The sequence below is a fragment of the Schistocerca americana genome, chromosome 3 (assembly GCF_021461395.2).
Source record: "Schistocerca americana isolate TAMUIC-IGC-003095 chromosome 3, iqSchAmer2.1, whole genome shotgun sequence".
In the NCBI taxonomy this organism is placed as follows: Eukaryota; Metazoa; Arthropoda; class Insecta; order Orthoptera; family Acrididae; genus Schistocerca; species Schistocerca americana.
This window is the reverse complement of record NC_060121.1, coordinates 321,375,077-321,394,209: the sequence shown is the minus strand read 5'-3', so window position 1 is coordinate 321,394,209 and position 19,133 is coordinate 321,375,077. Positions and strand designations below refer to the sequence as shown.

The window sequence follows — 19,133 nt, the reverse complement described above, 5'->3', positions numbered from 1 at the left end:
GCCAGTTGCAAACCCTGTGTTTTCTTGCCTGGTACCTATAGTTCTGTTGTTGTTACCCCTTGCTCCATGAAGGACATGGCCACGCAGACATGCGACCTGCAATTTACCCCTGAGGTCATGAAATCACCCAGTGTCAAGGTAGCATTGCCATCCACCCCGTCCATCTGTGCAACAAGCCATCAAACTCTCGCCTCAAGGGGTGAAACCACCAGCTACACAGCTGGTAGGCTGGAAAGGACAGAGGGAGTACTCCCGTGAAGACTTCCTCCATCCTTCCAGCCAAACAACAGCCGAGTCTTCATCTACCTGGAAAGGCTCGAAGAAGTCCTCCAAAGGCAAACAGTCTTCTCCTTTGCCACCTTGAAGATCCTCTTTGAAGGTGTCAGCACATAATACCTTCGCCTGGCCAGCCTCCATGTCTCCAGTGCACACCAACAATCGTTTTTTGGTGTTGGACTCCACAGACTGACTGCACAAGCAAGCTGATGCTTCTGTGGACCCCATGGACCAGGATCCTCCTGATTCTGTGCTCTGTAGTTGCGCCTCTTCCCCAGCTGTCACTTGGCAGCCGCAGAGGTGACACCCCCACATCTCTTCATCATGACTCTCCTCCAATGGAACGTTCGAAGCCTTCAGTCTCACAAAGAGGAATTACGACTGCTTCTAGTGTCGCAGCATCCCCTTGTATTCTGCCTTCAGGAAATGAAATTGCACCCTCACGACCACTTTGAGCTGTCATATTTCTTACCGATTCATTTTGACCTTCCCCCTGAGGTTGGCATTCCCTCTCATGGGGGCATTGTGCTGCTCATATGAGATGACATTCGTAGTCAACCCATCTCGCTGACCGCCCATCTTCAAGCTGTTCAGTTTGCCTTTTCCTTCCCCACCTGACTTTTTCCCTCTGTACCATTTATGTCCCCCCATCATTCGCTGTCACCAGGGCAGACTTTCTTCAACTTATTGGGCAGCTGCATCCCCCCCCCCCCCCCCCCCCCCCTGTTTTGCCACTCAGTGACTTTAATGCACATCATCCTATTTGGGGTTCTCTCTGTCAGACAGGTGTCCTCTTGGCTGACCTTCTTAACCAACTTAACTTTTTCTGCCTTAACACTGGAGCACCCACTTTCCTTTCCGACTCCTTGCACACCTATTCCCATTTGGACCTGTACCTCTGCATTGCCGAGCTCGCCCATCATCGTGAGTGGTCTGTTCTTTCTGACACCTACTCAAGTGACCATTTCCTGTGTGCTACCCATTTGCTGACCCCTACTCCATCTGCATGCACGTCTAAATGGCAGCTTCCTAGGGCTGACTGTCAGCTTTATTCTGCCCTGGTGACCTTCGAACAAGATTTCCCCAGTTGTGATGCCCAGATCAAATATCTCACAAATGTTATCCTTACTGCTGCAGAACGTTCCATTCCCCACACTTTTTCTCTACCACGTCATGTCCCAGTCCCTTGAAGGACTGAGGCATGCCACGACATAGACGTGCTCTCCGCGTTTTTAACCATCACCCTACACTGGCAAACTGCATTCATTATAAACAGATGCATGCAGTGTGTCGTCGTGTTCTTCGGTATAGCAAAAGAACTAGTTGGATTTCATTCATTAGTTCTTTTAACAGTTCCACACCTTCCTATGTTGTGTGGGCCAGCCTCTGACGTCTCTGTGGAACCAAGATCCATTGCCAAATTTCTGGCCTGACAGTCGCTGACGATGTCATTGTGGACCCTATTGCTATCTCCAACACCTTGGGCCACCTTTTTGCGGAAGTTTCGAGCTCTTCCCACTATCACCCTGCCTTCCTCCATCGGAAACAAGTGGAGGCGGCTCAGGCGATGCCCTTCTCTTTTCCGAATTATGGGTGCTACAATGCCGTCTTTACTATGGGGGAGATATATCATGCTCTCAGTTCATCCTGATCCTCCACCCCAGGGCCAGATGCCATTCACATTTGGGTGTTGCAGCACTTTTCTCTTGCAGTCAAGCACTTCCTGCTCAACGTGTGCAACCGCATCTCGGTAGAGGGCACATTTCTTGGATGCTGGCGTGAAGCCACTGTCATACCCATACCCCGGTAAGGACAAAAACCTTCCTTCTAGCTTCCACCCCATTTCTCTTACCAGCTGCATTTGCAAGGTGATGGTACGTATGATTCATGCCCGGCTGGTGTGGTGGCTCGAGTCTCGACATCTATCTATTGCAGTTCTCCATGGACCTGTCTCACTGAGCGGCGTCTTCAGCGCTGTCTTGATTGTCTTTACTCCTGGAGCATCGACAATGGCTTTCGCTTTTCCTCTGAAAAAACCATGTGTATAAATTTCTGGCAGTGCAAATGGTTTCTCCCACCATCTCTACATCTTGGGCCTGTTGCCCTTTTGTTCGTTGAAACTATGAAATTTCTGGGGCTCGTGCTCAAAAGGAAACTCTCTTGGTCCTCCCTTATGTCTTACCTGGCAGCCCGCTGTATGCGGTCCCTCAATCTCCTACGTGTCCTCAATGGTACTTCCTGGGGTGCCAATCAGACCACACTCCTTCGTTTGTACCGGTCCCTTGTCCACGAAACTCGACTATTGGTGTTTCGTTTATGTATCTGCACACTCATCCCTTTTATGCCGTCTCAACACTATTCACCATCGTGGCAGCCATGTGGCCACAGGCACCTTTTACACTAGCCCGGTTGGAGTGTGTATGCTGAAGCTGCTGAACTACCACTGTGACTTTCTCCTCAGCAGGTATTCATGGCATTTGTCTGCCATGCATGGCCGCTCCTCCTATGCCTCCTCCTTTGATCATCCTTTGATTGTCAGTATGGGGCTTGTCCCTCTTCTCTGTTACCTCCTGGAATACGCTTTCGCCACTTGCTACGGTGGCTTAACTTCACACTACCTGCAACTTTCCTGGCGAGTGTGAACCCTTAACCACCTTGGCTTCGTGAAGCGGCCCATGTCAACCTTGGCCTTCATTCGCTTCCTAAGGACACTACTCCAGCCTTGGTCTATTGCCTCCAGTTTCACGACCTTCACATGGAACTTCGCTATAGTAGCTTTGTCTACACTGATGGCTCTCAGACTGACCATGGGGTCGGGTATGCCTTCGTCATTGGCACCCATGTCTTTCAATATCAGATTCCGGCACTTTCTTCAGTATTCACAGCCGAGCTCTTCACCTTGTATCAGGCCACAGAGTACATCCGGCAACACAGCCTTCCCAATTGTGTCATCTGCTCAGACTCACTCAGTGCCCTCCAAAGCCTACATGTGCTGTACACTGCTCATCCCTTAGTGCAGCGGGTCCAGGAAAACTGTCACTTGCTCACTCGTCATGGAACCAGTGTCATGTTTCTGTGGGTCCCTGGTCATGTTGGTCTGCCAGGAAATGAGGCTGCTGACACTGCTGCCAAGGCTGCAGTCCTAGTACCTCAGCCCACGAGTACATGTATTCCCTTTGATGATCTCTGCGTTTCTGTCTGTTAGGAGGTGGTGTCCCTTTGGCATCCCAATGGTCCCCCCCATCATGGAAATAAGCTTCGGCTCATTAAGCCTCTCCCGGTACCTTGGACAACCTCTCGGCCCTCCCGCTGGGAGGAGATTATTTTAACTCAGCTGCATATTGGGCACTGCCTTTTTAGCCATTGTCATTTGTTAAGTGGTGCTTCCACACCACTTTGTACATACTGTGCCCAAATTTTAACTGTCTGCCACTTCCTGATGGAATGCCCTTTTTTTTATGTTCCAGCTTTGGTTTGCTGTCTGATTATCAGCCGTTTTAGCGAGTGACGCACAGGCTGTTGACCGCATTTTACTTTTTATCCTCTGAAGCAATATGGCGAAGACCATTTCATTTTTAGTTTTGGACGTCCATTTCTGCATGGTGTTTTTTTAGCCCTTTTTCCATGTGCCTGTTTTTAGGCGTCTCCTATTCTGTCCATTGGGACTAACATATAATCGTTTAACTCCTCTCGGTGTTCATGTTCTATAGTTTTGACTTGGGTGAGTATGACCCCAGTTGTTTTTTTCACCCTAAAGCAAAACAAAAACAAAAACCTAGACACGTAGTGAGTGCTGGTGATGGCTCGGGTCCTTCCTGTATTTATGCAAATAGCTGAGCCCAGTAGAGGGCACTGATGCTAGTGTAATTTAGTAACCAGTATTGTAAATTCAACAGTTAATATGCAATATATGTAGTCATTAATTAACATCAGTTCCTATGGAAAAATGAGCATCTGACAATAAAACATAAACTGACATGCAGTATGTGGGAATAAAATCCATACTTAAAATCTGCATAAAACTTGTAAAGAGTAAAAGTAAATAACATGCAAGATTGTAACAGTCATAATAAAAAGTTTAAAAGCTTAACTTCACATTATTAATTGAAACCCTTCACCATGACAAAACAATTAACTGTGATCATAAGTATAAGATAATTAACAAGACTATGACTGTTAATTAATACCTCAATTGTCAGTAACACATTCAGTGTGGAAGCTGACTGGCTCCACCTCGTAGCTTCTCTGCAAGAAATTTTTGTTTTTCTATGGTGGTGCTTGCATGAGGTGGCCCAGTCTCCTCACTGTTAGTGGCTGGTGGATATGGCTGCACACCAAGTTGCTGTGGCATGTGGCGCTGCTCAGAAGAGTAGGTTTTTCTGAATATATCGCAATAAGCATTCAAGTTAAACTCACTCTGTTCATTTAGTAGTAATCACGGTTGTTGTTTCCTATGTACGTAAATTTCCATTTCCTCCATAGGTTCAACAATTGTCTTCATGCATTCTGCAACACTTCCATATTATCCTCTATGTTTCCTGCCATATGTTTTTCATTATTCAGATGTGTATGGAATGTACTCTTAATTTTGGTTATATGTATGCTCTCTAAAATGAGTCTTGAAATTCTAAATATTTGTTGCTGTAGATTGCCAACTGTGTGCTGTAGCTTAGAACCAACTGCTCTTTTGTTTGAAATCCAATTTTTATTTTCATTTTTCTGTAGGCTTGTTTAATTCTGTTGGAAAATGCCCTGTTGGATGACAGCAACAAACCACTTGCTCTCTGGAGCTGCTGTCCCCTTGTTGATATGTATTTGTGACTTTAGCTTGTCATAAAGATTTGTGACGTTACAGTACTTGCATCCATTTGCCCTGGTTATGGGTGAGTGGTAGTTTTAGCAACCTTTTGATCATGGCTCTAAATAATGCATTTTCTGACAGAATTGCACAAACTTCCATGAAAATGAAAAGTACAGTTGGTTCTAGACTATGCCCCAAAGTTTGACAACAACAGCAACAAATATTTAGAATCCAGTGTCTGTAAGATCAACTGCTCGTACTGTGAAAAGTTTCATATTGGTAATGTGGGAAGGAATTTCAAGAAAGATTTTAGAGAGCATATATGTAGCCAAAATACAAGGGTGAGTCAAATGAAAACCTTAAATATTTTTCTAAATACTAATTATTGTGCAGAAGTGGTACAAAGTTGTATCACTTTTCAACATATTCTCCCTCACGCTCAATGCAAGTCCTCCAGTGCTTACAAAATGCCTAAATTCCTTTAGAAAAAAAAATTCTTTTGGTAGTCCGCGCAACCACTCGTGCACCGCATGGCGTACCTCTTCGTCAGAACGGAACTTCTTTCCTCCCATTGCATCTTTGAGTGGTCCAAACATATGGAAATCACTTGGGGTAAGGTAAGGTCTGGTGAGTATGGTGGATGAGAAAGACACTCCAAATGCAGGTCTGTGGTTATTGCAACTGTTATACGGGCAGTGTGGGGCCTTGCATTGTCATGTTGCAAAAGGACACCTGCTGACAGCAATCCACGTCGCTTTGATTTGATTGCAGGCCGCAGATGATTTTTTTAGGAGATCTGTGTATGATGCAAAGTGACAGTGGTCCCTCTAGGCATGTTAATGCTCCAAAATGACGCCTTTTTTGTCCCAAAAAGAGTCAGCATAACCTTCCCTGCTGATGGTTCTGTTCGAAACTTCTTTGGTTTTGGTGATAAGGAATGGCGCCATTCCTTGCTCGCCCTCTTCGTTTCTGGTAGGTGGAAGTGTACCCAGGTTTCGTCCCCAGTAACGATTCTTGGAAGAAAACCATCACCTTCTCGTTCAAAGCACCGAAGAAGTTCTTCACAAGCATCAACACGTCGTTCTCTCATTTCAGGAATCACCTGACGTGGCACCAATGACTAATCTGTAAACATGGCGCAGTGTCATTCAGTGTCACTCGGCGGTTTTCCTTCACTATGGCTTCAGATGCTGCTATGTTCTGTGGAGTCACAACTCGTTGTGCCTGACCTGGACGAGGAGCATCTTCCACCGAAGTCACACCATTTGCGAACTTCCTACTCCATTCGTAGACTTGCTGCTGTGACAAACATGCATCACCATACTGAACGTTCATTCATCGATGAATTTCAATAGATTTCACACCTTCACTATGCAAAAACCGAATAACAGAACACTGTTCTTCCCTGGTGCAAGTCGCAAGTCGGGCGGTCATCTTTATACTGATACTGTGACGATATGTGTGCATCTGCACTATGCTGCCACCTACAGGCCATTCTGCACGCTGTTTGTAGCACGCTTACCAATTTACAGGATAATGGCACGAAATTTCGATTTGTTATTACAAATTTAAGGTTTTCATTTGAATCACCCTCGTAATAGCACATTCCATACACATTTGGATAAAGGAAAACATGTGGCAGGAAATGTAGAGGATAATATGGAAGTATTGCAGAAGGCACAAAAAGGATGAGTGTTGAACCTACTGGAGGAAATGAAAATTTACATATATAGAAAATGGTGACCAGGGTTATTGCTGAATGAGCAGAATTAGTTCAACTTGAATGCTTATTGTGATGTATTCAGAAACCTATCAGTTTGAGCAATGTCACATGCTGCAGCAACTTGGCATGCAGCTGTATACGCCAGCCAACAGCAGCCTGAGCCTTCTTCTACAAGCACTGCTACAGGAAAATGAAAACTTCTTACAGAGAAGCCATATAGCAGCACCAGTCAGATTCCATTTTGAATGTGTTATTCACTATCGAGGTTTTAATTAATTGTCTTTGTCTTGTTAATTACCTCACAATTACACTTACGTTTAGTTGCTTTGTCATGGTGAAAGGTTCTGATTAATAGATGTGATGTTAATTTTAAATGTTTTATTCTGACTCTTATACAACTGTGTGTTATTTGCTTTGCCAGGTTGTGAGCTTTCTATTATCACTCTTTACATGTTTAATATGGATTTTAAGTATGGATTTTATTTCCACATATTGTATGTCAGTTAATATCTCATTGTCAGATACTCATTCCACCATATAAACTATGACTATGCATACTGCATTTGAGCTATTGATTTTACAATACTGGTTACTCGTGCAAGCTAGCATTAGTGCCATCTACTGGCCTCAGTTATTTGTATAAATATGGGACACAACAAGGTCATCACCAGCACTCACTATGTACCTAGGTGTATAGATATTGACATTGATACTTACATCAGAATATTTTTGTGCTATGTGTGGCTGGTACTCATGTTATGTTTTATATTTCTTATTTGTTATATCTTATATATTCCTAGGCTTTTTCTAGATTTAGCTTTGCATGAAAGAGTCGCTGATGAAATAATTCTTACATGTGGTCTTTTGAGTCTGACAGCAGATTATAACTATCAAATTTATTTGCAATTAACAAAAAAACTTCAATCCAGCTACACTGTAGACTTTTGTGTGTAAATCGAGTGAATGTACTAATAGGACTCATTACCATTGATAACATTAACTGCAATGAACGGAAAGAAGAAGGAAGTACAAGATGTTGTAGTAAGCAGTGATGGGCATTATTGAAATAAATTTAAATCTGTATAATTATTCGAATAAGTAGATCATTCGAACAAATGTATCCCTGAATAAGTTATTTGTAACTTAATAATGAATAACATAAAATGACGTTGCATTTTCTTTGTTTATTTCTTGTACCAAATTCGATCACTGTTATTTGTTCCATTAGCTCAGTGCAATTTCTTTTTGATGAATAACTTATTAATGGACTGTATATAAATGTGGCTCAGTGGGTTAAGTTTCAGACTACAAAGCCAAAGATTATGGGTTCGGTCCCCTGTTGGTTGTGTGATTATTTTTGTTACTTGTCACATGTTCACCTCTAACAATGAGAAAAATGTAAAGTCAAGTTCTGCCGTGTTTTGCAGCACATGTTGAACTGCAGGTCCACTTCTGACTGGCTTTATAAGTAGGTTCAGAGGTTGGAGGAAGTCAAACGAACCACCATGCTTAATAAAGTATTGCAGTGATCAAACTAACCTTTGTGTTGAGCACAGCTTTACTTTCTTTACAGTTAACAAATGCAACACAAAAATACTTCATAATCAGATGGCCTTAGCAGTTACACTATTGACACAACACAATTCAACTGACTGTTCACTTGCCAGTTCTTCCCTCCTCTCTCTGCTAACATTCAGAAGTACTCTGCACAAGTAGCCAAAGATAAGAATGCAGCCAATAGAAACTTTCAGTCTGGAGCTCCATCATCCATTGTACAAAGGCTGCTAACACTATCAAATTGGGCATATCATTGATATAGTTATGCAGTTTCCATGTATTATGTTGTGCTAGAATGTGAGTGAACAAAGTTAGGACTCAGTTGCTAACGACTAACATCAACAGACTTACATCTTTAGACCTCCTAAAACGTTTGTGGAGTGCTGCCGGATGTCCAAGTCACCCGGAAGTGTTTTAGGTTTGTCTCTGAGTAAGCTTCACATTAGAATATGGAACAGTTTTTTGTTCCCACATGGGTCTATGCAGTTATACAGAACTTTTTGAGATTCAGAAATTTTGGAAGAGTCAGTGGGTTTGAAGAGATAAAAGTTTATAATATTGCAGCACACTGGCAGTTTTTTTATGGAGAAAATGTCAAGAGATGATTGGAAAACTTTTTCATCTTTCTGCACTAACTGCAGTCATTGCAGAATGTTTTGCCCAGAATTTAAAAACAAATAGTTCACCTTTGTTACTGTTCATGATCAAAATAGACCTACAACAAACTACATGCATAAATGATGTTATGATATAAAAAATGATTGTATTTTGAATGTAATTTTAGTAGTGAAGGTAATGTGTAATCACAACAAATTATTTACCAAAACTACAGCGAAATTGATGATTTCTCAGTTTCTGCCGAAGAAGATTGTGAGTTGAAGTAAAGACGATTTCAGAAGATGTAATGCATCAATATCCTCTTTGTATATGTAGAACATATTTTCTTTAGTGTCACAATGGCAGATGGAACCTTATTTAACGAGCACCTCCCATAACATGCAATTTGCACAATGAGCAAGACAAATTGTAAAAAAATGGCTCACTTAACGAGTGATGTTTTGCATAACAAATGATGATGATTTAGTGTGATGTCATCGGCTGTTTGCGTGTGACAGGGGAAACGTTCAACAATTTGAACAATTCTCACTGTCAGCAGCAGCATATGAACAATGTCTTTAGTGCATATTGGAGTCTGGGTTTAGCACTCTTTCTGCTACCATCTTACTGCAGCTTGTGATCACACATTTTTCTAAACTTGTATTCACACAGTGATTTTTTGTGTGCAAATTTTATTAACCTTTGGAGAAATGTCTCCAAAGATAAAGCCACAAGAAGACAAACATGTGAGAAAGGGAATGGCTTGTAGAAATGAAATGTAAAATCATTGAAAAACGCGAATGTGGTGCAAGTGTTGGTGATTTAGTATGCACATACAGTCGGTCAACATCAACTATTTGCAGTATCCTCAAGAAGGACGACAAAATTAAGGAGATAGATGCTTCGAAGGGAGTGACAGGATTATCTAAACAATGATTTCGTGTTCTGGAAATGTCTGGTCGATGGATTACCTCAAAATCGAAAGGTTGCTCCATTTATGGATAAATAAAAAGCAATTGCAAGGCGACACTCTTAATGAGAACATCATTTGTGAGAAGGTGAGAATGATTTTTGCCGATCTCGTAAAGGAAGCATTATGATCATTAGCAGCTGAAGAAGTCTTTAAGGGAAGCCATGGCTGGTTTGAGAAGTTTAAGAGAAGAACCGGCATCCACAGCATTGTGAGGCATGGCAAAGCAGCCAGCTCTGACACAAAGGCAGCAGAAAACTTCAGCAGCCGCCTCAAGGTGCTCATAGATTCTGTGGGTTATCTGCCACAACAGGTTTCTAATTGTGACGAGATGGATCTACTCTGTAAAAAGATGCTGAAGCCTACCTTTATAACAGCAGAAGAGAATGCACTGCCAGGTCACAAGCCAATGAAAGACCGTCTCACACTGCTATTCTGTGTCAATGCAAGAAACAATTTGAAAATTAAACCACTGCTTGTTTACCATTTCAGGAAGTGTAGCAGGTTAAATACGATGTGAAGGTCCAACAACAAGGCTTGGGTGGCACGTGATTTTTGTGATGGGATCAATGAAGTATTTGGCCCTTCAGTAAAAAAATATTTGCTTGAGATGAATCTGCCACTCCATGTCTTGCTTGTTATGGACAACATTCCTACCCATTCTCCAGGTCTATAAGACCACCTCCTTGATGAATTGCAGTTCATCAAGATCCAATTTCTGCCTGCAACACCACTCCGTTACTCCAGCCTATGGGCCAGCAGATTATTTCTGACTGTAAGAAGCTCTACACTAAACCACTCTTTGAGCATTGCTTTGAGTTGACTGAAGCTACCAATCTCACTCTCAGACAGTTTTGGAAATATCACGTCAACATCTTTTTTTGTGCTTCAACATGATTGTAGAGCTGTGGGAAGGGGTTTCTAAAAGAGCTGTCACTTCTGCTTGGAAGAAGCTTTGGCTGGAATGCATTGTCGATTGTGTCTCTGAGGCATTTGAGTCAGTACCTGTGGAACTTGTAGTCAACGAGATTGCGTCTTTGTGGATGAGTATGGGACTAGAAGTGGATATCAGTGATACCGATGAGCTTGTGGAAGATCACAGCCAAGAAATGACCACTGAAGAGCTTGTGGAACCGCAGTGTCTTTCACAGCAAGAAGCTGTGTAGAGGAGTTCTTTAGAGGAGGAGGAGGAGGCAGTAACAGCAAAGCAGCAATCGTCTGGTGTAAGAACAGAAAAACCATAGTAGTCAGTTGCATCTTACACTGGAAATCATCGCCGCAATAATGCAGTGGCTATACACACTACAAATTTGTTTGACGATCGTGCTGTGTTGCATTTTTGCCAAGTGTTGAAGCGTCGGCAGAAACAAATGGTTATAGATAGCTTTCTAGTAAAAAAAGAATTAGTTATGTATCATGAATAATAAAGTACATAATACTGTGTGTATAATTTTCTTGAATAAGTGGCATGAACAAGATAAACTTCTAGTACTTTTTCTGTGTGGAACCCATTAGTGTGTTTTACATTAATGTATATGGGATAAATTGTTTCGCTTAATGAGTGTCTCGCACTATGAGTGATATTCTGAATGAATTCTGCTCGCTATGCAATGTTCCACTGTATCCGATTATATGTTTGACAAAAAGAATTGTTCTGAAAAATAATTTAAAAGCCACATCAGCATGGCTGTGAAAAAGTGCTCACTTGGCTGTGCCATCCATGTGGCTGAGTACAAGTGCTCTCTCTACTGTCATTAGGCAAGACAGCATTGGTAATCTTTGGCAACTTCCACCAAAGTATGCAAAGTATACGAGAAGTGTAAGAGAGCAAGTGCGAGGTTGCACGAACTTTGCTGATGTAAGATAGGCAAGTCTGACGGACAGCGGGCTCATGCTGCAGTGGCTGTGAAGAGCAGGCCAGGGACACGGATACCCACCCCAGAATTGACGACCTGGAGCCTCCTGGAGTGCCAGATGAAGACACTCTAGAGTGGTCTTTCTTTAGTGGCACTTGCTCAGAACCCAGAACTACCTTGTCTATACTCCAATGAAAATTACTTTGTGATTGGCAGATTGCCGTGGTAGAAGGCAGTGCTGCCAGCGCACAGCCATCTATGCTTCACTAGTTGCTGTTCTTAACTACAAAATAGGCAACAGTGAGAGCATGTGGTGCCACTATTATGGGATGGCGACTGATCCCTACCATTTGATTCACTGAAACATCAATCTGAAAGTAATTTTAATCAGAGTTTAGCAGTGGCTTGTACACCAGCTGCTATTTGGTGACAATGCTAGGGTAAGCTGAAACTGCATTCTGCTCCCATTGAACATTCCTGCTCATAGCAAGTGGTGATACAACTGGGTCATATGTGGGCTATATCCAATGAGGCCCTGTCTTCTGGAAATATGGTTGTATTATGAGGATGTCCCATGAGCATTCTCCCACACCTGTCTACCCAAGACACAGCTCTGTCTTATAAGTCTCTGTCGCAGTTTGTACTACTATGGAATGAACATCATGAGCAAAAATCACTGCACACCAAGATTACTGTAATTTCTCTTAAAAAATGTAATTATTACACTTACAAGACACCAGAATCAACTTAAATACACAGCCCACATGATATCCCCCAATTAACTGTTAACACCTATAGAATTTTTAATAAGCTATCCCTTTCTTTTTATATTGCCTTAACCATAGTTCCTAATACATAAAGTATTGTGCAGGTACCTATCCCCGTCATGCCTCCTTCAACCTTTCTTCGGACTGTCACCTGTAATGGTTAAGAGTTTGGTGCGCCCTGAAAGGGATGTATACACTCAACTTGGACAACTGTTGTACACTGGCGAGGTCATCTTGGTCACTTGGTACGGCCCTTGATAATGAGTGAAGAATTTTTTTGTCTTACCCTTCAGGGTATATATGCTCTTTAACACCACCCTCCATCTTGGTATTCAGTTTTTGTTTTGAGAGGTTGTGCCTACTCTGCAAACTTTCCAGAATAATCCCAAAAATGGCTGCAGTTCCTTCTTCAAACATGATACTGGAAAAACCTTCACAGCTTTTACCAACCTTGGGTCTGTTTGGAGTCCTTCATGACCCAAATATTGTACTTCCTGTAGCTAAAAGTGATACTTCTTTGTACTGAATGTTAGGTGCACTGCCCACAGCTACATAATACCTCTCTTAGCTGTATCACATGTTCTTCAGTACCCTTCACAAAAGGCAATTATGTCATCCAGATATACCATTAATTGCCTTGGTTTTAACCCTTGTAAAGCTGTGTAACAAATGCTGAAACATGGCTTCAATCCAAACAGCATATGACAATATTGGTAGTGTCCCAGAGGAACCGTTAAGTTCCATCTTCAGCCAGTCCTTGGATGCTACTTGTATCTGGTGATAGGCACCTCTTAGATACTAGGTGGAAAAATACCTGCACTGCCCCAAATTATCCAAAGTTTCCATTATATTTGCAATTGGATAAGCATCTATAGTCATAAGATTATTGTGGTATCTACAATGATAACAAAATTGATATGTTTTCATGCCATTCATACAATATTTTTTTGGAACTGTCACCACTGGTACTCCCCAAGGGCTGGTACTTTCTTTAATAATACTGCCTTACAACTGTTGGTTAATGAGCTCGTCCATCACCAGCTGCAGATGATGTGGTATTTGGTATGACAATATATAGGCGGGTCATTCCCAGTCAGGATTTAGTGCAATGGTTAGACAGGTCTTCAAACTCCATTGTGAATCTCTGCTCCTTCCAAGTGTTTCACTTTCTCCCATAATGCAGCTAAACTGGTGATTTGCTTATGCTTATGGTCCAATTTATCTGATCCAGAACACTTCCTCTAAAATCTCCTAATTGGCAACCATCAATACCTTAAACAAGTACATGTCTTTGGCCCCAAAGTTACGTGCTCACTCGCTACCTCCTGTACACATACCACACTCCGTACAAAATGCTGTGCCATGTCTAACTTGTCATTCTCTTTTAATGGATTAATAACACACCACTGGCAAATCAGCTCCTACACTCACCCATAGTAATTTCCCTACACCTTATGGTACTTTTAACATGCAAATTAATCCTTACAGGCATCTAATTGGTCCCATGAACATTGCAGCAGTGTGGCATGGACAGCAGTTTCCCTCAGATGAAGCAATGTTCTGTTGGGTTCCACTATGCACTGTAAAGGTCAATTTTAGCATGATGTTCCTGTAGGAAACCTAACCTTAAAATTGTACAATAACCAATGCCTATATAGGCAAAATTTACATACATCCTGGGAAATGTTTTGCCATCACCTGAAAATTCAGTATTGCTGACCCCAGGGAATAAACATCACTACCACCCACTGCATATGGTTATATATTGGTGGTCTCAACCTCCTCTTTTCCATGAGGCCAATACTTCCCAAAAACACCTGAGAAACTTATTCTCTTCTATACACTAAGCCAATTAAGCAAAATTATGCCTCTGCACACGTTTTAGTAGTGCTAAAATGTACTGGGGGAGAGCCGCTCATTGGCCCTGGGGCTCCCACTGAATTAACAGTTGGTTACCATTTTCATTCCATGTTTGTGTCATGACCGTTATTCTATCTACACTGCAGATGACAGCACCCTCGCCATGTGAGACTGACCTTCCACAATGGTAACACTTCACACCAGTGGAATATATCCCCCTTCCATAGAAGAGGTGGGTCACTGCATCCATTTCCTCGAATGCTGTTGCTGTTACTATGAATCCAGCTAACTCTTTAAGAAACCCTGTCCATACTTTTCATGATACTTCTGGTGGCAACCCCCACAACAGTGTGTTTGGTGCTCTGTTCTTTGTCTTGCAGAGGGACTATGTTGGTGTTATCACCTGTCCACCTGTCAGTGGGTTCTGAAATCTGAAATGGCAGCATGTTACCTTGAGCCCAATTTCTAGAACTGTTTACCATATCTCTTTTGAGTTTTGCCTTGCACTATTTGAACTGAACTATTGCTTTTATACATGATTTCTTCTCAATTGCCTGAAAATGAAATTTCACAGTGGTAGATCTGCGGGGAGAGTTTTTAAATGCAAAATGGGTCCCACTTGTAGACATTCATCATCAATTGTGTGAAGTTCATTGAAAAAAGTGTAAGGCCTTTCAACACATCTGTAAACAGTGTAGGAAGTTCACTGCTGGTGAGACCAGTCTTCCACCTCATAGAGACCTTTATTGACCCTTTCCACCTATCTGCTCTCTCCTCTGCATTTAACAGTGGAATTCCCATTGCATTCTTAATGTTACCACCCTTGCTTTTAATTTCACCATAGTTTGTTTTGACTTTTCTGTATGTATCCAACAATCATCCCTTTTTCAATTTCTCCTCATTTTTCATGCAGCCATTTTCCCTTGGCTTCCCTGCACTTCCTGTTTATTTCATTCCTGTATTTCCCTGAACATTTTTGTATTTCCTTCTTTTGTCAGTCTGTTACCCATGGTTTCTTGCAGGTACCTTCCTTGTACGTATGTTTTTCCTTCCAACTTCTGTGAGTGCCCCTTTTTAGATGTGTCCTTTCCTCTTAAACTGAACTGCCTACTGAACTATTAATTATTGCAGTACCTATAGCCTCAGAAACTTCGAGCATATCACTTCATTCCTTATATTTTCCAATTTCTTTGCCCATTGATTCTTCTTGATTAGTCTCTTAAACTTCATACTGCTCATTATCATTACTAAAGTGTGATCTTAATCTATATCTGCTCCTGGGTATTCCTTAAAAGCCAGTATGTGATTTCGAAATTTCTGTCTGGCCTTTTCCAAGTGTACCTACTCCTCTTGTCATTCTTGAACAAAGTATTTGCTGTTAGTACCTGGAACTGATAGCAGAACTCAGTCTTTCTCCTCTCTCATTCCTACTACCAAGCCCATAGTCTCTTGTAACCCTTTCTTCTACTCTTTCCCCTACAACTGCATTCCAATCCCCCATAGCTATTAGGTTTTCATCTCCATTTACTTACTGAATTACCCATTCACTACCAGAAGCCTTCTTTTGGCCAGGAACATCTGTTTGCCTGCCCTAATCTACTTTTTATGTCCTCCTTGATTTGTTCGTCACACTATTTTGCTACCAAGATAGCAGAATTCCTTGAGTTCATGTTCTTTGTGGTCACCAATTTCAGAGTTAAGTGTATTACTAATCTTATTTGTGCTACTCCCCAACACATTTGTTTTTCTTTGGTTTAGTCTCAATCCCTAGCTGACAAAAAAAGGTAAATCAAAATGTTATTTATCAACAATAAAAAGGCTTTTGAAAGGATTCAGTATCCTCATATACTTTCTCTCTCTCATCATCTTCTGCTTGCAGTGTCCGCATATATACCTAAACTATTGTTGACAGTTTGTTTTGCTGTTGATTCTGATGAAAATGACCCTATCACTGAACTGTCACTGTAGCTCACTCTCTGCCCTACTACCTTCCTATTTGTAATGAATCCTACTCTTGTCACACAATTTTCTTCTGCTGTTGATATTACCCTTTACTCATCTGATCAGAAATACATGTCTTCTTTCGATTTCACTTTATTGACAATCTGTGCCACACATTAATAAAATAAAGAACATCAGTGTTGATACCAGAACAAAAGGTTGTTACCTAGGAATAATGTTATAATAAGATTAATAAATGAAACTGATCATCACACAACTAACATATATCTGAGGAAGAAATTTCTGAGAACCTGCATTTGTAGCATGGACTGTGAGCAAAATGGAAAAGAAGTGAGTTGAAGCATTTGAGATGTAGTTATCAGTAGAATTGACAAAGAAATGAATATATGGAAAACACAGACAAAAAATGGACAGGCTCATAGGATACATGTTAAGGCATCATGGAATAACTTACATGGTACCAGAGAGAGCTGTAGAGCATAAATACTGCAGGGAAAGACAGAGACTGGAATAAATCCACCAAATAATTGAGGATGTAGGTAAGGTGCAAGTGCTGTTCTGTGGTGAAGAGGTTGGCACGAGAGAAGAATTCATGGCAGAATGCATCAAACCAGTCAGTAGACTGCTGACTTAAAACAGGTGGAAGGAGGGGTGGGGGGGGGGGGGGGGCAATTTTACAAACATATGAATAACCATATACTTTCATAAGGTTATTGTTATAATGTAAAAACTATTTTGTAATTCTCTGTCTGTCATCTTACAATGATATTACCTGTATGTTTACATTAATGACTGATGTCATGCTTACATAAATTTTTATTTCCATTTTTGTGATCTGTCATTAATCAAGCAACATATGTTGGAGAGTTGTTTACTGTGGTACTAAAGATTTCAGATTGGTTTAAAATTTATGTATTGGTTTCTTGTGGTAGTTGATAAAAGCTCAGTAAATTAGTTGTGTGTGTTTTAAATACGTAATTTTGTTTTCTTACTTTTGCAGGTGCCAGTGGGTGAAACTGCATTAGCATTTTACACAGCAAGAAACCCAACTGACACGCCTGTTATCGGAATTAGTACTTACAATGTGGTACCGTATGAAGCAGGGCAGTATTTTAATAAAATTCAGTGCTTCTGTTTTGAGGAGCAGCAGCTGAATCCACATGAAGAGGTTATAAGAATTTCTTTTTGTTGATGTTATTTTATATCTTAATCTACAGTGTAATTTTACTCTTTTTCAACTTTCAGGTGGACATGCCAGTATTTTTCTACATTGATCCAGAATTTTCTGAAGATCCAAAAATGGAATTGGTTGACACAATTGTATTGTCCTATACATTTTTTGAAGCAAAAGAAGGTCTTACATTACCAGTGCCATCATTTGTACGAAAGTGATAAACTGCTCTTATAGTGTACAGAGAAGAAAATCAGATATATCAATAAAAGTGGAATGATTTGTGACAAAACAGTGTGAATTTCTTTTGAATTAATTGCTGGTATTAACAAAAATTTGTTTGGGTATATAATTGTAGGCTTCTGTGGCCATTGTTACAGTCAGTAAAATTTTTCTGGGTTGTTGACCACATTGTCAATATGTAAAATACTGACGTTTCCATCACTGTTGCTAGTGACCTCCTTCAGGGTGTTTTTATTTACTCAATGTGGTCATAAACTCAGAAAAAATTTAATGATTGTGTGGGTATCATCAGATATATAAATTGCAAAGTAGCATGTACATCATGAAGTAGTGTTGATCAGAAATGAGTACTGGAAGACAACTGTTAAATATTTGTGTCTATCAGATAGAAATGAAGGGTTAATGATTTTAATGTAAATTTATTACACAAAACTGACAGGAAACATGATCTAGGGATGCTATTAGTACTTGACACTTCACTATTGGCCATAAATTTTTCCATCTGAGTGGCTCAAGATAGAAGTACCTTATATATAATGTATTCATAGAAAAAGCAGAACATAAACCAATATAATGCCTGTCTGAATGCACATCACGTAACTTAGCCACATAAACAATCTGGAAACATCAAAAGAGAACAATAATAGTGATGACAAAACAGTGGAATATTTTAAAGAAAGCTTAAAAAAGGCTGACACTATTGGAGTTTACAGTAAGCCTAATGCCGTATCAAAACTGAATATGTTTCTCTGTAAGTTTGTATCCAATTTTAAGAGCATCCTCCCCCTCCCCAAGTCTGACTCCCCGCCCCGCCCCAAACACGCACAAATAAAATCTCTACTAGGAAGTCTTGAAAGAAACCTTTGATTCACTACAGGTATTAGAGTATTTTCAGGAATGGAAAAGAGAAAGCTACAAAACAGCAAGTACAAGTAAGGACCCAGAAGTACTTTTATGGTATAAATGGTGCTGTAATATATTAAGAAAAGTTGTAAAAGTCCAGGTAATACACATCTTGTGAGAAATGACAGAGCAGACAATAAAATCATATTGTTAAAAGAGAAAAGAACCTATAGAAGATAATATTTTTCTACAAAAGAGAATAGAAATGTTTGAAATACAGATTATGTGTAGCAGAGGCTTTTAATAATTACTTTTTAAAAGCAGATGAGAAAACTGGTTCAAGACGTTCAGAAGAAAAAGCGTGGCATTACAATGAAGAAAAAAATTTAGTGAAATGAATGTTTCTGGCATATTTGCATCCAAAATCAGGAAAAACATCGTGACCCTTAAAATAAGACACTAAAAATTTGTGGCCCTGTAATACCTAATGTTCTTAATCATATGTGT

The 19,133-nt window shown here is 40.7% G+C and overlaps 1 protein-coding gene across 1 annotated transcript in view; it reads left to right on the top strand.

The window, feature by feature from the left end:
* LOC124605553 (cytochrome c oxidase assembly protein COX11, mitochondrial) overlaps nucleotides 1–17,834 on the top strand; it is a 36,178-nt gene extending 18,344 nt beyond the window's left edge. The window contains exons 4-5 of the mRNA XM_047137311.1: nucleotides 17,370–17,537; nucleotides 17,615–17,834. Of these exons, the coding sequence (XP_046993267.1) occupies nucleotides 17,370–17,537; nucleotides 17,615–17,761 (315 nt within the window). The 3' untranslated portion in view covers nucleotides 17,762–17,834. The remainder of the gene's footprint in view (nucleotides 1–17,369; nucleotides 17,538–17,614) is intronic.
* Nucleotides 17,835–19,133: the final 1,299 nt, after the last annotated feature.